This window comes from Eumetopias jubatus, unplaced genomic scaffold, assembly GCF_037043125.1.
Source record: "Eumetopias jubatus isolate StellerSeaLion01/CBP00866 unplaced genomic scaffold, mEumJub1_p1.0 scaffold_17, whole genome shotgun sequence".
Lineage (NCBI taxonomy): Eukaryota > Metazoa > Chordata > Mammalia > Carnivora > Otariidae > Eumetopias > Eumetopias jubatus.
The window spans coordinates 35,990,934-36,017,479 of NW_028274823.1; the positions used below are offsets into that span (position 1 = coordinate 35,990,934).

The 26,546-nt window shown below is 40.0% G+C and overlaps 1 protein-coding gene across 2 annotated transcripts in view; it reads left to right on the plus strand.

Annotated features, from left to right (window-relative positions):
* Nucleotides 1-26,546, plus strand: part of CPEB3 (cytoplasmic polyadenylation element binding protein 3) — a 150,194-nt gene that overhangs the window by 113,295 nt on the left and 10,353 nt on the right. For both annotated transcript variants that reach the window (XM_028098944.2, XM_028098943.2), the window contains 2 exons: nt 2,474-2,588; nt 11,688-11,869. In XM_028098944.2, coding sequence (XP_027954745.1) covers nt 2,474-2,588; nt 11,688-11,869 — 297 coding nt within the window. The remainder of the gene's footprint in view (nt 1-2,473; nt 2,589-11,687; nt 11,870-26,546) is intronic.

Consider the following 26,546-nt stretch of genomic DNA (forward strand, 5'->3'; position numbering starts at 1 on the left):
CGTATTAGAACAGAGCTCTAATTTCATCCATTCTCAAAAATAATCATTAAAGAAAAGAAGACAGTCAAAAAGCAGTTCTTTTATTTGTATTCCACCCCTTTCTATAGTATATTTGAGTCAGCTTAGAAAGCATGGTATTTAAAAAGTAGAGAAATATCTATATATATAAATAAGGACCAGAAAATATACTCAAAGAGTAAGTCAGAAAGATAAAATATGGATATCAGGCCCTGGGGGCTGAGAATAAACTTAGAAGATGGAGAACGTGCCTTATGTGAGAGTGGACTTATATTTCAGAGAGAAACCAGAGTGTGCACCAGAGTGCAAACAGCACCACAGTATTACTTTTTGCCTAACTTGTAGAATGTGCTGATGTTGGCCTATGTTAACATTTCTCTGATTCTGTAGTGGTGGGAGCTCTGAGGAGCTATTTTCTGGTGTCAGCTGGGAAATGCAGGTTCTGTGAATAGGGTTTAATAATTACTGTCTTTTGAGTCTTCTTCCTGTATCTTTACTTAATCTACAATACAAGAATAGGCTAAGGGAATGGGTTGTGTGTGATGTAAAGAAGCAAGGGTGGGCAGGAGAAGAGGCAGTAATGAGAGCTCTCAGCGGGAAGGTTTGAGATCTTCTGCAGAGTTCTTTTGAGCAGCCGTAACCTACAGCTATTATAGAAGGCTGCATTTTCTGTACTTCTGATTAAATGAAACCAGAACGCCATGGATACTACTAGGGATTTGTTTTCATTTGTGAAACAAAGTGACCCACAATTAAATTCATTATCATTAAGTGATTGGAATTGCCTTACCAGATCCTGAAGCTGCCTTAAATTTATCAGGGGTAAGACTGGAAGAAAAGAGTGCTCTGTGTAGAAAAAGATATGTCCTACTTTTTTGTTATTGGTGACATTAGAATCTTTGTTCTTACAGTATGAAGAAATTATGTTTTTAATTAAAAATTTGTAGTGGGCCCTCAAGAAGGGATTTAAAAGTGGTGCTTTATGGTATTCGTGAATCTGCCTTTGTGGTAAATGTCAAGGGAACGGTAATTTAGTCAAACAGACCAGATGTTTCAAGGAAAGAACAAGGATTTTTTTTTTCACATGATAAAGGTGGAGCAAATGCACAAATGTTAGCAGAATTGCAAACAGGTCCATGTTTTCAGGGTCTAGGGAAGAAATAGAGATTTTACTGCTTCTCACTAACTGCTGAAGGCAGTGTCATAAATGGCAAAAGGTTAGGTGGGGGGGGTGAACTTGGTAGCAATCATAAGGAATGTGTGGACTGTTTCTAACTGAGCAATGCCAGTTCTAGAGTTGATTCAAGGTGTTTTGACACCATAATTGATAGATTTACTACCTTTCAAATGAGAGTACTTCTAGATATAAGTCAAGCCACGTAAGAAATCATCTTATGTGGGTTTTTTTTGCATTAAGTGTTGACACTTGAGCAATGGGGGAAATGAAGAATTGTGTTGATATTAAGGAAATGAAAATTCAGCTGTTTTGTTTCCTATCCTATTGGTGCGACTGAGAAAGGAGAGGCGTGTTCCCAAAAGATAGACGCTGGTTTTTCTGCTTCCACACCTAGCTCATTTCCCAGAGTACCTGGCCCGCTGAGTGACTGGTCTCAGGCAGTACTGAAGCTCTCCTTTTGGTATGGGAGCCCTTTTGTTGTGGTTTTGTTTTAAGCTATTCTTTAATGATTGAGTTAGGAATTGAGAGGAATATGTTTTAAGTTTACGATTCTATGAAATACCTTATTTTTTGTAGGCAGGAAGTCAGAGTACAAGTGAAGAGATATTACCAAATAGAAAGAAGTATGTCCATAAAGATTTCTTTTTCTACTCTTTGCAAAGTCACTTCAATTTCTAGGCTCACCTTTATTTAACCAAACTTGTTTAGGATAATCAGATAAATCAAAAATAGATAATGCTAGGTGCTTCAGTATTTGATATAGCTGGTAATTCCATGCTAACCTGATGAGTGTTGATCTGTGTTAAACCGTATTTCTGAAAGATAAATGTTTCAATTTTAGGGGTTGATAAAAACTTAAAAGCCAGACATATAGATAATTTTAGAAAATATTCCTAATGTTCCTGTTCCCTTTCTTTAGGTGAGCTCTTAAAAAGCTAAGTGCTGAACTGTGACAGGTTATAAACCGTCTATCATGTGTTAAAATGGATCTGATTCAAAACCCCGAGTCTGTCTCTAAAAGACTGCCTTTTTTCAGAACCGTGGTTTCTGAAGGTTTCATGATATATGTCTTAGAGTGTTGAGTAGAGTACCTGTAAGTAGATTCCCCGAGTTCTGTTGAAAGGCACCTAATGCAGATTACACAAATTAATAACTGGATTTTGTTTGGGTTATGTATGTTGTAAAATGCACAAATCAGTGGGTTTGTCTTTAGTCACCTTATTCTCATTTGGGGTTGATGGAAATGAAGTAAGGACCAAGTAAACGACTTTTTTTCAGGTGCAAATTCGACCATGGAACCTAAGTGACAGTGACTTTGTAATGGATGGTTCTCAGCCTTTGGACCCCAGAAAAACTATCTTTGTTGGGGGAGTTCCACGACCCCTTCGAGCTGGTGAGTGGAAATAGTAACACCACAACAAACAAAACCACCAACAACAAAATCCCCAATGTATTTAGTCTTCAATATTTTCTAGATTTCTGCTCAGCTATACACAGTCTCCAAAAAGAAGTTTCACTGAGCTAACTCTTTCAGGATTAAACATTTTCTCCCCAAATGCTTTATTTTCTTACGGTACAAGAGTCAGTTTCATTAAACTGTTATTTTGAAAGGATGAATTCTGTTCAGTGCTCTCAGCCACACGTATTTTAAAAATAATAACAATACATTTGGCAGTGTGCATTCTCATGCTAGTCAGCATTGTTATGTGTGACAGAAAAAGAAGTCACCCCATCAGAAATCTGTCCAGCGCAGCTGTGTACCCCTCAGTGACAAGCCAGACCACTGCTAGGAATTGTGTCGCTGGGAATCAAACTGAACTCTTCCCAAGTGAAACAGATTCCTGTTTTTCTTATGCACTTTGAAAAATGACTAATGTATTTGAACATCTTTATTACGACTTTTTAAAAGCTTCCCTATTTTTTTCTTTTTTAAGTTTCTTTCCAGTGACAAAATAATTGTGGGCTGAGATTGGGCGGAATCATAATTAATTGGGGCATTTGAAGTGATGCTGAGCCAATGACTTCAATATTTAAATCCAAAGATAAATGTAATCAGTTGCGGATCAGCGTACTAACAGTAGAATACAATAAAATTATTTGTAAGAACGAAGTTTTTAAAGTGCTTAAAATAATTGAGTTCATTTTTCAAAAGTAAGATGAAAAAATAAGGTTATTATTGCCCTGTAGTTGCAAAAGTGCAATGTTCTCTCTGTTATTTGTAAGCAAGCTGACTCAGTTCTACCTAAAGAAGAAAAGAAAAATCAGGGACCATTAAAATCAAGTAGTGAAAAAAAGAATTATAAAAGAATTATAAAAAAGAATTACAGCTAATTGTCTCTGACTTTGATGACTTCTTAGTTCTGAATGTTCGTCAACATTTCTAATGTATTTGTTCAAATCTCAGCTTCAGCGTACTCCTAAAAGATAACCATAGGCCTATCTAAAGATATATTCATGATTCCATTTTGAAGGACTTTATAACACATTAATTATGATTATGAAGTTTGTAATTTTACAGTTTTTCAGAAAGTCAAATATCTTTAGGTCTTGTTCTCACTCTAATGGAAAACTGTGCCGAGAGGAAGAAAGGCACGCGGCAGAGATGCCTCCCTTTTATCTGCTGTCAGAGAATAGAGTCTGGGAAGGGCTAACGCAAACGTGAACAGCATTATGAGATGAGGGCAAATGTAGCCCTTTGTTTCTAAACTGCTTGTGTTTAAAAAAAAAAAATGTGGGTGGGGGCATGGAATATTCCTGTCTTTTTCTAACTGGTGTTATGTTTGGGAGGAGAGAGGGAGAAGAATCTCCTTTGACAGTCTTCTAATCGCATATGTATTCTAAAAGAATGGACAGTCATTGCTAGCATTCTAGTTCTTTTTTTTTTTTTTTTTTTTGCAGCGAACTACAAGTACAAATTAGTTTTCAGATTCTAGTCCCTCTCCTTTTTTTTCTAGATGGGGATCCGAAAAAAACAAAATTCTGAAAGAAAAAGTCCCACAGTTCTAAAAATAACAGAACTGGCTTTAACTTTTTATGTCTGTTTTTAAGTCACAGACACAAAAGTTTAGAAACTAAATTCCCTTTTTACTATTATTCACAAGATGCTGCAAGTCCTAGGATTAGACAAGAATTATATTTAGTTGTCTAGTCAGAAATGGGATTTTGTGTTCCCTACCTAGAGAGTATACCTTTATAAGTCTTGAAGTTCTTTTTTTTTTTAAGCTGAGCTAAAGCTTTTTGTTTTAAAATGGTTTTGTTTTACATTTGTGTGGATAGTAATCTACATTCACGTGGTCTAGTGAAAATGTTCCTCCATGCCAACACCTCCCATAAGTGTAGCTAGTTTCTAGATGGCTAAGCAATCGATATTAGCATCTTATCATGTTACTCTCCATCCAAGCCTTCCAGATTGGAATCCATGTAATCTAAACAAAAAGAATTAACATCTGCAGCTTTTATCCATGTGCATAGAATTGGGTTTCTTTGCAACACACTGAGCTTTGTGGACTGGTGTGTGCCTTGGAATAGAAGACTATTTTTAAAGGAATTCATTTTGACTCTGCTAGGCAGTCTTGAATTGAATACAATGCAGTTCACTTGAACAATAAACATTTATTGAGCATCCACGTGTTACTGGCACAGAGCAAGTACACGTCCGTGCCAAACTGAATGAACATCCCACTGTCGTGTTAAACAGGTCATCATCTACAGAGTCAGAGATTTCAGAAGAGAAGAAAACAAGAAATGTATTAATAGAATGCTAACTCAGAAGTAATTGGACACTAAATTATATTCTTCAACACAGTGATTCTCAGATTTGGTTTTTAAATACTTTAGGGCAATTTTTATTACTTCTAGATGGTATTGTGGTCATGAAATTCTGAAAAGTCTTAAAACTATCTAAGGCACTGTATGTAGGGTGATCCTGGACTAGACATGGTTCAATAGTACTCAACAGGTGAGATGTTTAGGTGTCCAGATTGATTTTCACCTCACCCTAGGCCAAAAATTGTCCTTTAACATGTTACAGTGACTAAAATGTTATCACTCAAGAATTATTCCTTTGTATCTTGTGAGGCTTTTTCTCTTTGATATCTTCCCATTGTTAGACAGGGACTATTATCACTAATAAATTATTCTAAATATAGTCCTTATCCTACCAAACAAACACACGAACCCTTCTAAAGAAAGAAGGCAAGCTGTTTTAAGCAATATTGCCCTGGCTAAATTTAAGTTGGTCTTTCCAGTCTTTTTGACAAGACTTCCTTTTTAAAATTCAGGTTAGAAAAAAAAAAAAATCATAGGCTTAAAAAATACCTGAAAATGGGAAAATATCAATGGAAAATCTAGATGCTTACCCAAAGTTAGATTGCCTGATTGTTGGTTGCTCTAGGTTAAATAATACACATTCCTATTGTCTCTTGTCCCTCCCTTCCATCGCTCGTCAGTGACAGTGGCAAGTCAAGGGTGGTTTGCCTTGAGTCTCTCGGTGTTCTTCAGGTCTTGTTCTTCCACTCACCACTTCTTCCCACCCTCATCCTAGGAAAGGCTATAGGTAGACTCACCATGCCATCATGTGGCTAAAGTTTACATATTCTTCAGAGAGTCAGTACCAGGAAAGGGGTAGTCTGTCTGGTTCTCTACTTGCTACCACCTGAAAGTACAACAGCATGTTGCCACTCTTTATTCAAGTAATGTAAACAGCATGTCTTCAATTCAGAAATAGCTCTATTGTATTTCCCTGTGGCATTAGGACCTCTCTAGAATGCATCTCTTTGCTCTGAGAGGAAATGAGTGCCAGGCTTAGGGATTATGAGGAGTCCACCAGGAAAAGGTGGAGAATGAAGCATCTGGTTCCTGTATGCTCCCCCAGTTTATAAACATGAGTATTCTGACCCCAGCTTAGACCCTGACCCCAAGAGGCTTAGATATCTAATCTGAGGACTGCCTCAGTGATCAAGCTTTGGGACCCATCCACTTCCAACTTTAATCATGCTTGGAAAACCCTCAGACTTCCTCTCTAATGAGGGACATGTGAGCTGTTCTTCCACTTCATGACTTCCTTCTGACATTTCTTCTAACCGGGTCTTGCAGAACAGATCAATCTTGAGAGATTGCTTATCTGAGTCCCTGGAGCCCACATTTGCTCATCTTTGGGTCTCCTGCCTTTCCTATTGCTCTCATAATTCTTTTCTGTCTGTTTTTCCCCTACTAATATTCTGTGATGGATCCTGAAAATTTTCTTGTCTGCCTTTTTTTCCCCCTCTATTATGAGGATGGCTTTTCTGGGAGGAAAACAAAACAATAAAAAAAAAAACTTGAGGTAAATATTCAGTGACATGTGGTGTACATTTAGAGAGCATCCTGAATTTTTCTAAGAGCATTTATTTCAGACATTCTGTACAAACATTCTGGTAGTTCATATGTATTAAGAATCACATCCTGATTTGTGATTTAGGAAATAGGAGTATCGTAACCATATCCTTTTTGTTGTTGTTGTTCTGTAAAGTGGTAGCAGGCAGAAATCATACCAGGTTTCTCAGTAGTAGAAGTTTTTTCTTTCACCAAGTCCCATGTTCAGTATGAGTTGTCCCAGATAAACTCCAGATCTGGCACACTGACTTGATTAACTGGATTGTCTTTAGGATATTTTCTAATGCTAATACTTTGCTTGTGTTCTTTTTCCCCCTGAAAAGCTAATGCTCACCCACGATTGATGTCAAACTTTGCCAAACATCATTGGCAGGTTGAGTAACATTAGCATAAAGCCAAAGTAAGACTGGGACGAATTGGTGCTTATGGAGCAGAAACCAGGCCAAGTTAATGTTAAGCAAAAATTTAGGAGTAGAGAGAAGAACACCCTGTGGGCAAAACTAAACATTTGAGCAGCACTCTGTGCTGAGCCGTGTGTTCAGAGCTCTCATGTATGTTTAATCATCATGATAACCTTGTGAGGCTGTCAGTGGTAGACTTTTCATTTTAGTGATAAAGAAGTAGAGTTCAAAGGGGGTGACTGGCCCAGGCTACAATAAGTAAAAATGCCAAGATTTAAACTCAGATTTCCAGACTTCAAGTATGGATATTCTTTGCACAGAAGAAGGAAGCTTCTTTATCAGGCTGAGATCTGAGATGTTGTCTCAGTAACAGTATTAATAGTCAACTTGGTACCAGTCGGATTTAATCAAGTTAAACATTCAATCTCTCTAACTTAGCTGGTTGTTCATACCACTTATTTGAAAATATTCTTAACTTCCCAACATTTGATGCAGAATGGAACCTTTTGAGCATGTTTCCTCCATTTAAGATGTGTGAACTGCCTTGTGAACGAACTCGGCAATTGTGGAAAACCTAGATAGTCCAGCTTCTAAATTGAATTGTGCTTTCTTTCCAAAGTCCAGACGTCTTCATCCTCCTGAGGTGCCTTATGCTTCTTTCCTGTCTGCTTTGTTCTTATTTCCAAGGGGAAGAAAATCTGGCTTCTAGATTCACAGTTTAGAATCTGGAATGATGAATGTGTTGATATTTCCCTTGGGAGTTCTCATTCCTGCTCTACCCCATTTGGTTCTCATAGTGTCTCAGACTTAGACACTGCCTATGGCTGGCTTTGAAATATAATTAAATGATAGAAACAGGATCCCGGTGTAGGGTAGGATGCAGGAGTCATCATGAGTTTCTCTCTGGTGAACTAAGGTCCCTTTTAGATCTCTGTGAAGATTCAGAAGCAAATCCAAGGATCCATAATTGGGGTTTAGATTCAATTTCAGAGGCATAGTGCCCACAACCCAGAGAAATTTATAGATTTCTATATGCTACACACAACTGCACTATTCTTGTTTCCCTCTCCAGCGGTGGCACGGTGAAGCTCATCACAAGAGCCAATATGTAGATTAGAGTCAGTAGTGTTGCTGATTCATGAGAATCATTCATGAGAAGACTTGAGTTGTCTTAGGAGCACAGAGCATCTCATCCAAAGTACAAAATGCCACTGGATATGGCTACCATACCTGCTCATTTCCACCCCTGTGGTGACCAGACAGATCCTCTGAACACTGTCTGGGTAAGAAGGAAAAAATAGAAAGTGGTCGGACAACTCCTGATGTCCACATGGACTCTGGCTATGCCTGCTGTCACTTCCATCTGTCTGAATTCCAGCCTCCCCCTGTATGCCCTGCTCCTGGCAGCTGCGCTGTCCCTGCCTTCTACAGAGGATGGTTTAGAATGAGGATTCACTGTCAGAGGCTTACTTGGTAGTTTGACTACATTTTCTGAATAAGACACATCCTTGATCAAAGGCTCACATTTCATGAGGAGGGTTGAGATCACAAGATACAGATAAATCCATGAAGGTTTTAGTTGACTTCTGCTGGATCCTTACTGCCTTTCTTCTATTTTTCTCTCCTTCTCCCAGGTAGTCAAAGTGGGTAGCCCTCCTCATGGCTCAGCTTCACCCACATCGGAGGAAGGGAATCTGTATGAGACTTTCCTGTACTAACTGGTGATATTCACTTTAAAGAATCCTTTGAAACCTAGTCTCTAAAACTAGTTGTATATTTTGACATCTGTAGGTGAATTTTTATATTCTATATACAAAAGTGTTTCAGATTAGAAATTTTTAGGACTTAAGGAAGGCTTGTTCTGTTTCTTGTTAGTCACCTATGTTGTGGATGAATTAAATTAGTCTCTCTCTCTCTCTTTTCTTTTTTTAAGTGCTGTTTTTACCAAGATGGCTACTTTTCTCAAAAATTCGAAACTCTGTTTAGTACCTAAATAACACCACTCTGGTGTTAGAGCCCAGCATGAGGTTAGCCTGCAGGAAGTGTGCTTTTAGTGAAGATTTGCTGAGTGAGTAAAGGACCAAATATAAACAGCAGTTGTTTGACTATTACTTACTTTTCTTCAAGGGTGATCACAGTATTAGCCTTCTGTAGTTAAAACATGGATTAGGGTGGAAAGAGAGATGGGAAATCTTCATACTCTTTCCCAAAACAACTCTTTAGTCACCTTGGTTTCTTCTAGCTTCTCAACAAATTGCCCTTCACACGAGTGAGATTTCATTAGCTTAAATGTCTGCAGGCTTTTTGGTGGCCAAGAAAATGACTGTATATAAGGTTCTAAGTGGAAGTGATTTATTTATAATTAGCTTTCATAAAAACATAAGTGAGTGAAGGTTTGCTTCCTATCAAAAATACTTAACTGCCAGCAACGTCAGTCATGACCTAATCTTTGGCATGTGAAGATGATTTTCTAGCAGCTAGATTCACGAAATAATAGAATGTTTGTGCTATGGAGGGCACTTTCTCTGACATCCAAGGATCCCTAAAAGTCCTTTGGAGACCACTCTGCTGTAGAAGAACTTGTGGTTCTAGTAACTCTGTGGTTATAGTAACTCTCCTCCTTAGCTGGAGCTTCAAGCTTACAGGTGGTATACCTTCTTTCTAAGTCATATGCATTCCTGAGTCCTTTCTAAGGGTGGAAGACAAGTGCCATTCAGCCCCTTGCCAGCATTCTTCTCCTGGCTGTTCACCAGGCTGATGGAGTGTTTACTCTCTTATTCCATTCCATGAGAAGCCTGGTCTTTGGAAAATTGGTGTTTAATTTCCAGTTCCTGAGGTTGCTTATTTTAGTAAGTCCATTGACGAATAGAGGAGATTCATTAATGACTACATTGAATTATTTCTACCTTCAATGTCTTGGTCTCTGTTACTGGAATACAATTAGCCATGTGAGGAAGTCCTCAAGCAATCAGAGGTTGTTGGGCTGAAGTATGAGGACGCACTGAACTCTGACATTCAGGGTATGCGCGTGATTCTTATTGCATAATTTGAATGAATGTGATTCCTGGATCCTGCCTCAAGACTGCAATCAGAGTCCACTTGGGCTGTAATCAGCAATGTTCTTTGGTTGATATGATTCAGAAATTCTGAGAAATTCTGATCATAATGGGATAATTGGGATAGCTTTCTGCTGTTCTATCTTAAAGTACCTATTCTAGGGCTTAGTTATTGCTAGCTTATTTTCTTACCTTCTGAAAATTCCAGAATCTGTTGGTTGCAGATCATTCTTCTTAAAAACAGGGACTCAGAAAACAATCACCAGTATTACGTGCTCTGGTATGGAGAGAAATTTTGAAGAAGTTAAGTAGAAAGACATCCTTTCTGTCACAGCAACATAGCTTTTCTTACCGGCTCAGCAGCTTCATACTACAGGAACCAGTAATGCTTGACTTTCCTTCTGGCCATAGAAATCTGGTGGGGTTCTTATACCGTTCAGCCCTTCAACTCTTGTATCTGCTACGAAGTTCCTCCTCCGCCTCACTGGCTTGTGCTGCGGTCCCTCTCCCATGGAGGTCTGTTGTGTGATGTGACGGTCTTTGCACACTGGCTGTGACACAGGTCATCATCCACCTACCCTGTCTTCTCCTTTCGAAATAACCGTATGTAGGTGTTTGAGGGAAGTGGGTTCTTGGGTCATTCCCCATGGGTAGGGCTAAGTCTTCTGAACTTAAGTCATATGAGTAGCCTGAAAGAAATGGTCATACGTGGAGGAAGTGACATCCAGTATCAAGTATACAATTACCTTCGGGCAATTTGGATCCAGGTAAGTAACTGCTACATGTCTCTCCTTGACACCTTTATGGTGAGGATAATTCTAGGATATCAGACCTTTGGAATGATCCAATTTCCAAATGCCTTCTGTATAGGTGTTTTGTAAATATACCCATATAAGGGTCTATTTAGAAGAAATGTGGCAAGGAGTGCAGACCAGACCTCTGGATTTATAGCGGAGTACAGGATGGATATGTTTTTACTGCCTTCATAGCAGCTGAGTGTTTCCTAGTACATTGTAAGTGCTCAATAAATGTTCATTGCTGCTTTATCATTTCTAGTATTATTATTATTATTATTATTTAGAATTCAGTGTGAGAGGCTAGTATGGAGATTTTTCAGTTGGGATAGAATATACTAAAAAAATACATATTTTTCATTGTAGAGATTTATCTTAAGGTTATAAATATATTGCCTCTAGTTAAAATGAGCAGTTAATTCTTTCTATAGCTTAATCTTAATACAGCAGTGTGACTTAGTAATTGCTTTCAGTCTTAGAGGTCAGTAAATAGGGCTATTTATAATTAACTTGTTGGGGCGTTGTTTGAAATGCTTTGCCTACCCAGGGCCCACTCCAGTGGACTAAACAGTTAGAAATTAGAACAGGAGGACTGCTGATAGATCATTTCTTTTATAATGTTGCTGAAGTTCTGATTATGTAAATTTGTGTGTGTATTGTGTAAATTCTTAATTTTTTTTTCATTTTATTTTTAAATATGAGGAGTTCCCCTGCTTGAGTTGTAAGACTGATGTGGACACTCTTCATGACACCTAACATGGGTTTTCCTTTTCTTAATTATACTGCATGATCTTTAAGTAGTTCTTCCTTCTCCTGGGCCAAAGTACCTTCTAAACATTTATACCGAATTGTGTTTATTTTCTTGCAGTTGAACTGGCAATGATCATGGACCGTTTGTACGGTGGTGTCTGCTATGCCGGCATTGATACGGACCCAGAGCTGAAGTACCCCAAAGGTGCTGGCCGTGTGGCGTTCTCCAATCAGCAGAGTTACATTGCAGCCATCAGCGCCCGCTTTGTGCAGCTCCAACACAATGACATTGACAAACGGGTAAGCAACCGCTTGGGGTATCACTACTGCTGTGGGAAAGAAATGAAGTTTGTTTTCTGGGCCCCATGGGGAGAGAAGCACCTCGTGATCATAAGTGAGCAGCTCTACCTTACATGGTATCAGTCCATGAGTCCCTCTAGGCTGCCTGAAAAAGAGCATACCCACAGTATTTCAGGCGTTAATGAACCTTCTGTCTCACCCATCCCCAAGGTGATGTTACACTTAATGAAAATAACCCTGCAGAATTTAGCTTACCCAACTGGAGCTGTTTAAAAGATGATGCCAACAGTGCATTAACAAAGGTTGCGAGCTGGTGACCTGTTTGACCCCTGTGGTGCTCTTAAAACAAGTAAGTTTGGACTCACGTTGAATGTTAATGTTCAGGAGTATACATAAAATTTTGCAATTCTGATTTCTCTTAAAATTGCAAGATCACACATGATAGCAGTCACTGGAGCCGAATTACTGCTGTCTCTTTGAGTCCCTCCAGTTCCCTGCCGTCCTATTCGTACGTAACACACATGTGCATGCGCTTCCTGCCCTTCTGCTCCGCCTGCCTGGCCACTGGAGGCATTCTGATTTGCTCCCTTTGATCTAGAGAGGGGACACACGACAGAGATGTAGGGAGTTGGTGTGCTCAGTTGGTTTTGTGGACAGACGTAGGTCTAAATCCCTGAAATCCCAGCTCTGCCACTCTTTGGAAGTTTGGGGAAATAGAAGGTGGTAGGAGGAGATAATCTGAGACCTATATTAATGGATTCATAGAACAAGTAGGAAAATAGATCAGGTATTGAACACCTCCCTTTGCAATTGGACAGTGGCTGTTAACACTTCCAGCAAAGAATGTTCTTAGGGCATACATTGGACTGGGATAAATAAAGTAGGAAATACGTTCTTTTTTTTTTTTTTTAAGATTTATTTAAGAGAGAGGGAGAGAGAGTCTTTTTTTTTTTTTTTTTTAAAGATTTTATTTATTTATTGGACAGAGAGAGACAGCGAGAGCAGGAACACAAGCAGGGGGAGTGGGAGAGGGAGAAGCAGGCTTCCTGCTGAGCAGGGAGCCCGATGTGGGACTCGATCCCAGGACCCTGGGATCATGACCTGAGCCGAAGGCAGACGCTTAACGACTGAGCCACCCAGGCGCCCAGGGAGAGAGAGTCTTAAGCAGACTCCGCACTGACCGCAAAGCCCGACCTGGGGCTCAGTCTCAGGACCCTGAGATCAAGACCTGAGCCAAAACCAAGAGTCGGATGCTTAACCAGCCAGGCACCCCAAATATGTTCTAGTATGAAGTATTACCTATACCCTCTATGGTCAACTTGGACTAATTTTGTGTAGCTGACTTAAATTTCTTAGAAGGTGAAAGTTTCAATTGGTGGTGGATTTTTAAATATTCAGCAAGTTATATTTTTATTAAGACATACATCTGATCAAATTTCCGAAGCCAGTGCCTAAAATAAACAGTTGCTACATTACTGGGCTCCTTAAAAGTAAGTAGTGGTTTTTTTTTGTTTTTTGATTAAAATAAACAATATAATAATTCTTTCTCAGAATTTTGAAACACTGAATTAATGGAGACTCAGCAGTGTGATAAAGATTCAACTCCATTCCTAGTTTTCAAGGACCCCCTATAGACTATAAGCTCCGCGGAGATAGCCACGGTGTCTGTCTCATTCTCTGCTTTGTTCCCAGTGCTTACCCATTGCTTGGTGTTTAGCTATAGTAGGAAGTGCTCGATAAACCTTTGTTGATTGACAAATGGTTATACTTGCAGGGTTTTCTTTACTGCTGCTGGCGCCAGTGGACTTGCTCATGCCTGTGCTTTTGTGAGTCTGAAACACCAGATTTTTCTTTTTTTCTTTTTTTTTTAAGATTTTATTTATTTATTCATAAGAGACAGAGAGAGAGAGAGAGAGAGAGAGAGGCAGAGGGAGAAGCAGGCTTCCCGCTGACCAGGGAGCCCAATGCAGGACTCAGTCCCAGGATCCTGGGATCATGACCTGAGCCGAAGGCAGAGGCTTAACCGACTGAGCCACCCAGGCGCCCGAAACGCCAGATTTTTAGACACCAGACGTTTAGACAGCTATGCACTCACCGCTGCTGACCCCAGGTCATAAACTTAACCAGAAGAGCCTTAGATTCTCATCTGTGTGCTTTCTTTGTTCCTCTCTGAAGCCAGGACTAGTGACTGGACAGGAGGTGGTACTAGGGATGATAGAGAAGGCTCCATTTCCCATGCTTCTAATCTTCCCTTTGCCCCCAGGCTAACAACCTCCTGGCCTATTCCTTAATGGAGGAAAGTACACTTGCCTCAGGGAATATGGCAATCTTTGAGCACCTTTTTAAAATCACAGCAAACTCAGATGCTATTTGTTTTATTGTCCACCCCTACTCCTTCCCCTGCTATACTCAGGCCCTCAGTGTTTCTTCCCACAAGACTTAGACCTAGGTAAAAAGGAGAGAGGTGGCTTTGATTTTGTGAGTATGATCATAGGCCATGCTTATGAAAATGGTTTGGAACATTGAACTTCTGAGGACTCGAGAAAGCCATTGCCTATTTTCTGCCTGCTGCATTTGGGTTAACTGTACCTTCCATCTTGTAGACTAGTCCTTGATAACATTTAGAGGAGTAGCCAGTTGTAGTGGAAAGAGTATGGAGTTTAGAGCTAGAATAGATTCCAATACTTTTAAATCTCTGCTGCACTAGTCACTGGTGACCCCAAGTAAGTTAATTAATGCCAGGAGCCTTGGGTCCTCATCTGTAACTCCCTCCTGGGGATGGTCTGAAGAATAAATGGGATTTGAGGATTGAACAGCCAGAACTGTATGACCTTTGGATAGATGTTTAGTAACTAGCATTTGATGGTTAACAGTATTCATCTTGCTACAAATGCACTTAATACTGATGTTGTTAATATTATGTAGCTTGAATTTTATCAGTTGCTCACTGAAGATGTAGTGAACAGACAAAATGGCCACACCGCTGGGTCTACATCTGGTCCTGTTCCCTGTGGGCTATATGACTTTGGGTAGATCACTCAGATGCTGAGCTTCAGTATATAATGAAGGCAGTAGTAATAGCCCAGTGGGAAACCTGGAAGAGGAGGTGGTATATACAACATAACACACGGTACATATGCATAGGGGACTGTTGCCATGGTTACAAGAATGCCACCTCCATCCATATGGTATCTAGAAGGGACCTGTCCATTCTGCAGTGCCCGGAGGTGAGAACCATCTCAGGGAGAGAATCAGAAGTCATTAAAAGTGGCACAGTGCTCTTGTTCTCTGCCTCCCAGCTCCATCTTCATGCTCCTTGTTTGCCTTGCCCAATATGGAGACCGTTTTCTTCATTATGAGAGATACAAGCCAGCTTCCGTCTGGAGATAGGCTGCTCCTTTTTCAGTGTTCTTCTGTGAACATTACACTCCCTTCCCCCAAATTGTTACTCCGTCCTCTTGTTTTCTTCTTAATTTGAATGTAGCCAACATTACCTTATTTTTTTTGACTCTGGCATTTTGAGCCTCTGTTAACTGCACCCTTCATAGATGCTTTTTAAAGTTTATCTTTCTCCTGGGCGCCTGGGTGGCTCAGTTGGTTAAGCGACTGCCTTCGGCTCAGGTCATGATCCTGGAGTCCCGGGATCGAGTCCCACATCGGACTCCCTGCTCAGCGGGGAGTCTGCTTCTCCCTCTGACCTTACCCCCTCTCATGTACTGTCTCTCTCATTCTCTCTCTCAAATAAATAAATAAAATCTTTAAAAAAAAAAAAAGTTTATTTTTCTCCTAAAGCATAAGTTTGAGATTTCCAGAGAGCCCCCATAATATATAAGTACATCAGTATCTCCTTAGGTAATGCTCTGTTTCTTGGGCGCTCTGTTCTTGATTGTCTACAGAGAATTTCTCATTAGGCACAACCTTCTTTCCTGAATAACCCCTCTAGATTTTTAGCAATAGTCTCATAGCTAAGGTTTTACAACTTGCTGTCCTAGAAGTCAGGAGCAGATATCTTCCTGTGCCCATAATCCCTTTCCCGTACCATTGCACATTCCAAGATGCTACAGTCCTATTCTCCTTCCTTCTTATGTTAGCCTACAGTTGCCTTTAAACCAAGACCTTGACTATTTTAAATAGCATCAACCTTTATTACCCTTCTGGTCAAAGGAACTTCCTTTGTTGTCTGCATCATTATGAATGCAGATATAGTGCAATCAGTGAACTAAAAAAAAAAAAAAAAAAACCCTACAGATAGCATTTTACAGTCCATTTGCTTGCTGTTTGCAGCCCCATAACCCTTTCATTTTTGCCCCATATGGAGAGTAAAAGAGGACCACCTGGAGAGCAGCAATGCCAGGAACCGTGGAAGTTCTAGGACTGTTTGAGGGGTGCGCTCTCAGCTTGCACCTTTCCTAGGTAAACTGTGGGAGGTTACATGAAGAATTTCACGAATGTATTTCCTTTACTTCTTTTGTATCCAACCACCTTTTCTCGAAAAAGACATCTCTTTTGAGAATTTAAATGTTTATGTATTTATTATTATTATTATTGCTGCTCTTTGGCTAAGTTTTTAGATGGAGTGGTCTGTAAAGAAAATACAACCTTTATAGATTTGATTTCTTCTCATAGTTTTAGAGACTTTTTTGGTTTGCCTCTGAATATAAAATAAGATATGTCAATATGCAACATCTGTGGGAACTGTCGATTCTGTAGCTTTGGCACTTTTATATCTCTGCTGTTCTTTCATTCATCCATAATGCCATCATCTTTAAAGAGGTGGCCTTTTTGTTTTTTGTTTTGGTAACAGCATTATTTAGATATTGTTCACATACCATACAGATCACCAATTTAAGTGTGCAGGTCAACAGTTTTTAGCATATTTACATAGTTGTGAAGCAAGCATCACCACAGTAAAATTTAGAACATAGGAAGAGGTACCGTATAGCCTTCAAGCCTGCAGTAGAAGGGTGGGCTGAACAGTAACCCCCATTGGGGAGGGAGTGGGGACACTGCATTTATCCTACTTAGTTATTATAGGGAGGGGATCCTCCTTATTTAACCTGTACTCTTTGAAGTCACAGGAACAGGTAGCCCAGGCTGCGGAGACAAGCTTCTGACCCACGCTATAACTGTAATTAGAGTCCCCCAAGAATATGTGACTTGTTGGAGTCGGCAGGTAAATCCACACATCAACAGACTTCTTGCCGTGGTCTGGCTAGCAATGGGAGGACTCCTATGGTGCATCCTTACAGAGCTGCCTGGATCTTGATTCTGCCACATGTTGCCCAAAGGTCTGAATGGGAATGCTTGGCACATGGGTGGTGCTCAGTAAATGTGTAGAATAAATCAGGATGATGTATGGGAGAACAAGGACCGGAAGCAACCATGGAAGGCTGTCAAGGATACTGGAGTGAGTCACTCTCATCTCTCACCTGGATATCTAGAGGAGGTTCCCCACTGGTCTCCCCAATTCAGCTTAGCCGATCGCCAGTACATTCTTTACATAAAAACCAGAGTGACCTTTTAAAATCATAATGTCCTCCTTTAGACCTTTGGGTTATGTTCTACTGCCATTAGGATAAAGGTCAGAACCCTTAATTAATACTGCCTACATGACCCTTCGTGCCCTATACACTTTTTTTTGCCTTAGCTCTCTCTTCCTCACCTTGAGCCAGTCACAGCTGACCTTTTTCTCTCTTTTTCAAGGTCATCGTACATACTGTTTCTTCTTCCTGCCTAATACCTACTTTTCCTTTGGGTCTCAGCTTAATTATATTTTTGGAATCCTTTCTTCAGTGGAGCTTACATCTCCCTCGTAATACCATCTACCACTCCTTTGTGGCCTTAAATACCTCTGTAATGAAATATTGCTTCATTTAATGTCCATCTACTCTGTTAGACTATACAATCCATGAGGGCAATGACTATCTTCATGTTAGCTACTATATAATTAATACTTGACACATAGTGGATACATTAATTATTTGTTTTTAGATGAATAAATGAGTGAGTTATTGAATGAGTGTTGACTCATTCAAGAGGTGGCTCAGATGGGAAGCCCTTAGATAGCAACCTCTGGCATATCCAGGGCACTTTGCACAACTTTCCTTTTCTACTTCATTAAGAACACTTTTGTGGAGCACCTGGGTGGCTCATTCGGTTAAGCTTCTGACTCCTGATTTTGGCTCAGGTCATGATCTCAGGGTCATGGGAATGAGCTCCACATCGGGTTCCACGCTCAGCAGGGAGTCTACTTGAGATCCTCTCACCCTGCCCCTCCCCTTGCTCGCTCGCTCACACACACATGCACGCTCTCTCTCGCTCTCTCTCATATAAGTAAATCTTAAAAAAAAGAAAACTCCCTTACATAATAAAGAAATTTAGAATATCAGAAAATGTTCTTTGACATTAAAGCTACTAATTTAGTAGCTTAGATATGACGTTGGTCCAGCCTCCTTTATTTTGCAACAAATGAGAATCTAGGAGAGGTTTGGAGACTGTCAAGAAACCCGTCAATTAAGAGCAGAGCTGCCTCTGCTCATGGGACTTCCTCCCAGAACCCTGAGTTCACCCAAGGTCTAATGTCTCTTCAACCCACGTCTTCCAGGAAGTCGTTTTTCCACAGACCTTAGATTTGGAATGTCTGAGTTAGATTATAGGTCCTTTTGTGGGTTTTATATATGTTTCAGTAGTTCATATAACTTCCCAGGTGAATGTAGTCTACACAGAGCAGAGCACATCTGGGGTTTGTTATCAAGAGTTTCTAATATGGGGGCGCCTGGGTGGCTCAGTTGGTTAAGCGACTGCCTTCAGCTCAGGTCATGGTCCCAGGGTCCTGGGATCGAGCCCCGCATCGGGCTCCCCGCTCAGCGGGAAGCCTGCTTCTCCCTCTCCCACTCCCCCTGCTTGTGTTCCCTCTCTCGCTGTGTCTCTCTCTGTCAAATAAATAAATAAAATCTTTAAAAAAAAAGTTTCTAATATGTTTGTAGGTCATTTTTAACATGAGCAAAATGAGCTGGAAAATTTTCTGTGCCTTTTTGCAGTTGTTTTGCTTTTGATTTTCACTTTCCTGTTGTCTTCATATGAAACCTTTTACAAGTGAGTGTGAACCAGTGCAGCGCCACTGGATTATAGCATTTGATTGAAGTGTTTGGCATTTTAAGTGCTATAATGACCCTTGTTATGGAACATTACTATTATAAATGACACAAAGGGTGGGGAAAATAAATTAAAAAATATTTTAAATGACACGAATACAATTTATGCTTGTTTTTACTTCCAAGGAAACATTATTAGCATCTTGAAATAAATACTTCAAAGGTTACATTATGCATATGTTATAGCTAATTGTCCCCAGTTATCAGCCAATTGTCCCTGTGTTGACAATATTAGGGTTGTGTGATGCCCAGCACAGCAGTTCTTGGCGTATTTCTTTCTCTTTCTTTTTTTAAGATTTTATTTATTTATTTGACAGAGAGAGACACAGTGAGAGAGGGAACACAAGCAGGGGGAGTGGGAGAGGGAGAAGCAGGCCTGCCGCAGAGCAGGGTGCCCAATGCGGGGCTCGATCCCAGGACCCCAAGATCATGACCCTGAGCCAAAGGCAGACACTTAGCAGCTGAGCCACCCAGGCGCCCCTCTTGGTGTCTTTCATGTTAGCTACTGTATATTAATACTTGACACATAGTGGACACACATTAATTATTTGTGTTTAGATGAATAAATGAGTGAGTTGCCTCATTTATCTTCTGCCTTGGCAGACACGAGGCATGTGATGCGCTCTCCCAGGTGACAGGTTCCCTAGAATACTAATAGGGTGGGGTATTTCTGGGGTATGGCCATCAGTATCTTAGAGGGAATATAGAGAATATACTCCATGCCCACTCCTGTCCTTACTACGCAGAGAACCATGACGATAGTGAATAAGTGTTCTGTTCTGGCTTGGGAACTGTGAGATCTGAGTCAACACTCCTAGCTTTTCTCCCAGTAACGTGACCTTGGACAATTTACCACCTTTTAGAGGCTTGATTTTATTGATTTTATTTTCCAGTAGTAGTAAGAGGACCAGTCTGTCTTATAGTTTGTGGTGCTGATAAACAATGACAGATGAAGAAGTGCTTTGGAAAGTTATTTGGCTATGTAGATATTGATTTGTATTATTGCTGAGCCTGGCTTATTTAAATTGTGCGGTTGCCTAATCATGTATCCAAAGCTAATTGTTGACTTTCTCTTTTTTTTTTCTTTTAAAGCACCTACTTAGTTCCACTAAGGATCTTTAATATAGAGACAATGAAATAGTTGAAGTTCACACACACACACACACACACACACACACAATTAACATAGCTGCTAATCTGCCAACATGCTGGTTGGATATTAGTCAAGACACACATAAAGACTCTTAAGTCCCTTTTATAGAGATAAACACCTAAATGCATTTTCCATGTAAAGGATTGAAGAAAGAAAGAAGTCCTCTCCAGAAAGAAGCATTTTTACCAATATCTTTTCTCTGATAATGAAAAGATTTTGAACCTGAAGTTGAATAGGAGGTTAGGATTAAATTTTGCTTATAATCCATGAACAGCATTTCTGTGAAAACCTGGAACAGTTTAAAGTATTTAAGTACAGTAAGGGCAAAAGAGGGCACCTGTACTCATTCTGTCTGTTTTAATGGTATTTTTAGAAGTGATGCCAAATGAACAACTTAGGACTTGAAAGCTCTGCTAAATTCAGTTTTCTTTATAACTCAAGGCTAGGTCACTCACATATGAAAGATTTTTGTAGTGTAAAAAATGAGATCATTAGAAAAGAGGTAATCTTTTTACATGGCCGTTTTCTACCCTTTTGTCTATTCTGTGTGGTCCTGAGAAAATTTATAAGGATAGCATCAGTTGAATCTCCTTTAGTCTAACAAAAGTATATTTGATTGATATGAACAATTTCTTTATAAAAATCTGAGCAGTTCCCCCCCCAACACAGCTATTGTTTACCACAACCTGGTCATGTTGTCTCCTAGAAAATTTTTTTTAAGATTTATTTATTTATTTTAGAGAGCATGGGAGAGGGGCAGAGGGAGAGGGAGAGAGAGAGAATCTCAAGCAAACTCCAAGCTGAGCATGGAGCCCAACATGGGGCTCAGTACCACTACCCTGAGATCATGACCTGAGCTGAAATCAAGTGACCTGAGTCAGCCGCTTACCCGTCTGAGCCACCCAGGTGCCCCTTCCTAGAAATTTGTAGGTTAGATGTTTATAAATTAAAATGCATCATGCAACAGACATTGGTTAAAGTCTGCCAACTCAGCCCACAGAGACCTTTTTACTACTAGAAAGGATAATAGGCTAGAATCAGCCAATCTGGAGTTTGGTCCTCACTAAACCACTTCCTGTATAACTTGAAGGAAGGATAGGTGTGTGTGTGTGTGTGTGTGTGTGTGTGTGTGTTACTGAAAGCAATTTTAAAAACTTAAGGCACTCTGTCATAATACAGTGGTACTGAGAACACATTGATTTATATGAAACCATGACTAGTATTTGAACTCTTCTGGAAGATACTCATTAGACAATCTAATTAGAATTTCACATGATAAAAGGGGTTAAATATGTCGGACAAGACAGGGGTAACAATGGTTGGTTATCTCAGTTTTTGAAACAGGAGAAGGAGCTCTCAGTAGGCAGGTCTGGCCTGCCTTGAAATCTGTCCCTAAAATTAGTTCCCCTAAACCACCATTTCCTAAACTGTTCTCCGTAAAATATGAGTCCCTTTTAATTTTAATATCTATTTTATTTTTTTTAAAGTCTTTTTCTGAGTCAGATAAGTTTAGAAATGCTTTCTTGAAGAATGTTACATAGGCAGGTTTATTCTAGGACTTCTTAGAATCCTTTATGTACCAATCTTCATTGTGAGGACCCAAGAAGGAAACAATATGCAGCTTTTCACAAATTTTTTGATCATGGAACTCCTCTGAAATTTATCATCTCTTGGGAATAATGTTCTAGTGAACCCACTTGAGAAAATACTCTGTTTTCAGCTTCTTCATGCTCAAATTCAGAAGTTTAATACGTATATAGTGGTGGTTTGGGGTTTTGTTGTTATTTCAAATTTTTATTTAAATTCTAGTTAGTTAACATGTACTGTAATATTGGTTTCAGGAGTAGAATTTAGTGATTCATCACTTACATACAACACCCATTGCTCATCACAAGTGCACTCCTTAATCCCCATCACCTATTAAACCCATCCCCCACTCCTCCCCTCCAGCAACCCTGTTTGTTTCCTATTTAGAGTCTCTTACAGCTTATTTCCCTCTCTCCTTTTTTTCTTTTCCCCCTTCCCATATGTTCATCTATTTTGTTTCTTAAATTCCACATATGAGTCAAGTCATATGATATTTGCCTTTCTCTGACTGACTTATTTCACTTAGTATAACACCCTCTAGTTCCATCCACGTCACTGCAGATGGCAAGATTTCATTCTTTTTGATGGCTAAATAATATTCCATTGTGTATATATGCCACACCTTCTTTATCCATTCATCAGTCGATGGACATTTGGGCTCTTTCTATAGTTTGGCTGTTGTTGATAATGCTGCTATAAACATCGGGGTGCACGTACCCCTTTGAATCTGTATTTTTTATCCTCTGGGTAAATACCTAATGGTACAATTACTGGGTTATAGGGTAGTGTTGTTTTTAATAAGTAGTGATTGTTTTTCCTTTCCTTAATCCCTTTTCCCCAAGTGTGTCCTACCCATTATATATTTTCTTTTTTTTTCTTGTTGTGGTGAAAAGGCAGATGAGAGCTACCCTCTTAGTAGTTTTTAAGTGTACAATAGAGTATTGTTAACTATAAGCACAATGTTCTACAGCAGATCTCTAGAAGTTTTTCATCTTGCGTAACTGAAAGCTGATACCCTTTGAACAGCACCTCCCTACTTTCCCCTGTCCCCAGCCCCTGGCAACCACCATTCTACTTCCTGATTTCTATGAATTTGACTACTTTAGACCTGTCATATAAATGGATATGTCCAGTATTTTCTCTGTAAGCATCTTTGCCATAGATATTTTTGCCACAAGCATTTTCACTACATAACTAATTGGCCATAAGGCAATTTTGCCCTAAAACATAAATAACTGATTGGCAGTTTGGTTTCATCAGCTGGTTGAACATTTGGTTTCACTTCTCCATTGATGCAGGACTCCCGTTTTTATATTATATAAATCTTAGCCCTCCTAATGGTCTACACAGTGACACAGAGTTTTGAACTCACATTTCCCATAGAACTTTGGAATGTCTGTCAGTGGACATGGGACAACATGCCAAGAACAAACAATGGTGTAGAAGGCTTTTACAAAGCAATACGGTGCTCATTCACAAATGTGCATCCTAACATTTGGAAACTGATAGCCTGCCTTAATGAAGGAAAGAATTTCAGTGAAAAAAAGAAAAAGCATGATGCCAAATGAGATGAATCAACAGGCAAAAAAAAAAAGGCTTAATACTCTGAACGAAAGACTTTGAAGACAAGTGCTTAGGTATAATCCACAAAATAAAATCAGTTACTTGTACAGTTTTGCCGTGTACTTACACTATATATTTTGAATGTATTCAAATATTTTGTATTTCATAATAAAGTCAATTTTGTTACCATTTTCATGTTTCATTATGTCCTTTTTAATGGATGTTCCTCTTTAGTTTCTCGTGATTTTTACTTTTTACAATAAAACTGCCTCATGGCTAATTAGTTATGCAACAAAAACGTTTTAGCAAAAATGCTTGGGGCGAAGATGCCTATGGCACAACTACCTAGAAACATAAATGGATTCATGCAGCATTCGTCCTTCTGTGTTTGACTTATTTCACTTTGAATAACGGCCTAAAGGTTCATCCATGTTGTTGCGGGTGTCAGGATCACCTTCTTTTTTAAGACTGAATGATATCCCATTGTATGTTGATATAGCACCTTTTCTTTATCCATTAATTGGTCTGTGGACGCTTACGTTGCTTCCACATCTTGGCTGTTGTGAATAATGCTGCAGCGGACGTGGGCCTGATTTCAATTCTTTTGAATCAATAGCCAGAAGTGGGATTGCTGGGCATATATTTTCTGTCTACAGAGAGTTGGGGTGAGGCAGGGGAAGAACAGTGGCATGGCCATGCTGGTGGTGGGACATTGAAGGTGTGTTCGAGATTTCCCTGTAGTATTTATAGTCCTTTGTCTTTTGATTACTTGAGATTATCTAGTGTTGCTCTCTAACATGCCAGTCTCTTTCTATGTAAGAAGGGAAGTCAGTAGTTTTGATATCAATATACCATTGACAAATAACGTTCCCTTGACTGTTTTGTTTTAGCTGAACACAGAGGACCAGAGAGACTGCCTTTCAGTTAGCTAATTTGGGGCTTTCTGATACTTTTATTTAAGGAACATTGTGATAGCTAAGCCATAGCGCTTAATATTTGCTTTGAATAGCATACTTCAGAGTAACCCATTTTTTATTTAATGAGATGTTACCCATTGCACCTTTCTTTGCAAGCACTTCAAGTACTTCACATATTTAATCTTTTTTTTTTCTCTCTTCCCTAGAAACATGTTGGGCCTGAATTTTAGCTACAGACTATCAGAGGCTTTATATTTTTAGCCTGCATGAAGATTAATATGACCCAGTAACCATACGAACAGAAATGCTGATGGTACTACACTTTGCCCTCAGCCACAGCTGCAGTACATACAATGGCTCAGTGGCAAGCGTTGTGCAGGTTCTGATGGCGTGTTCTCAGACTAGCTCTGCCCCCAGCCTTAGCCTGGGGCTCCGACATCCCAGCCTTTCCTCTGCCGCTGCTCTCGGCCCCTGCTGGATCTGGCTTGAAAACTCCCAGCTGTAGCTAGAGCTGTGTTTGATATGACCCTTTGAGAGGAAGCAGCACCCAGAAGTGAGTTCAAATGTCGTCTGAACTAATCCTTCCTAGGCTTATTTTTGAAGCTATGGGGCTCTCAGAGCCTTTGACAGAAATAGTTTTTTAAATAGAGTTTGGGTCATCTAAAGAAAGCTGTCCCTCTTCTCTGAAGAGTATGGAACCTTTTTGTCTTGACTCTCCTTCCTAGTCTTGACCTTTGATCTCTCCGGTCCTATTATCTCTTTTTATGTCTTTTCTCTTGGAATTGGGATAATTCTTAATATGAAGACTCTTTAGAATGATTAAATGTTGTTCCTTCCTGCTTATATTTGAGCATAGAGGCTGTTTGTGAAAATGCTAACGGGAAAAGGATCACCCCCATTTATCTAAGTAATTATCTCAGTAGGACATTTGAGTTCTTTCTTTTTTTTTTTTTAAAGATTTTTTATTTATTTTTTGACAGAGAGACAGCGAGAGAGGGGAGACAAGCAGGAGGAGTAGGAAAGGGGGAGGCAGGCTTCCTGCTGAGCGGGGATCCTGATGTGGGGCTCGATCGCAGGACCCTGGGATCATGACCTCGCAGGACCCCGGGATCATGACCTGAGCCGAAGGCAGACGCACAACGACTAAGCCACCCAGACGCCCCTAAGTTCTTTAACCCCAGAAGTCCGAGAGTGTCAGTCAGTTAGCCGTTTGTTGGTGAGTTCTGATTCTCACTTGGAAAAGCTGGTGCACACCTCTCATGGGGTAGGAGAAACTGAGGCCTGCAAGAACATGACAGAGCCAATGAATGGATAGAACCAGGGCGCTCTGCATTTCTGCGTTCGGGGAGGGTGGTGATGCCATGGCAGTTATGCATTTCACAGATTTGTAATGATTTTCTTACCCTTTGTTCTCCACATGATATAGTCTTCTGCTGCTAGAACATGATTTGGAGCTGGTTCATATCCTCACCCCAACCCCATTCCCAAGCAGCATGGAAGAAAACTAGACTGGGGGTGAATCTGTGGATTGCGTGGGATACTGACAGCTGGCCCTTCTTTGTCTCATGAAGCAGAGCACTCACAGATCTCTCCGCACTCTAGAAACATACGGCAAAGGTGTCAACATAAGCACACATAAGCACGCTCTGAACTGTGGGAAAGGCACAAGGATGATTTTAAAACCTTTCTTCCCCTCACACTTGAGAATATGAGAAATAGTAAGTCCCATCCTTTGAAAGATAAAAAGAAAATTCAAACCATTTCCCATATGTTTTTTTTTACATCTACCCCAGATTGCTTCTAAAATTAATAACTGTGAATTTGCTATATCTGGAAGGTTGTGGCTAACTTTGTTGCTAAGGAAAAGCCATTTTCGCATCACTGCTTTAATTGCCTAGGCATCTGTCATCTGCTTTCTAAACAGCAGGATTCCAGCTCATGGTCCATTGAAAAACTAAAAATTTATGTCTAAACAGTCTTTGTATTGCCTGCTGGTAGAGGACCTGCGTTAGCAACTGTGAAGACACCGTGTTCGGTGGGAATGTTAATGAGGTTACTGTGGTTTTTAGGCGTGGATAGGTGTACTCTGTGACACATGCCAAGGAGATTAGGAGCATATCATGTTTAAAAGCTTTAGTACCCCAAATAAAATGGTTTTTCCAGGAAGCATGTTGTTCCAGATGATAAGAAATGGCCTACCTGGGCGCCTGGGTGGCTCAGTCGGTTAGGCGACTGCCTTCAGCTCAGGTCATGATCCTGGAGTCCCGGGATCGAGTCCTGCATCAGGCTCCCTGCTCCATGGG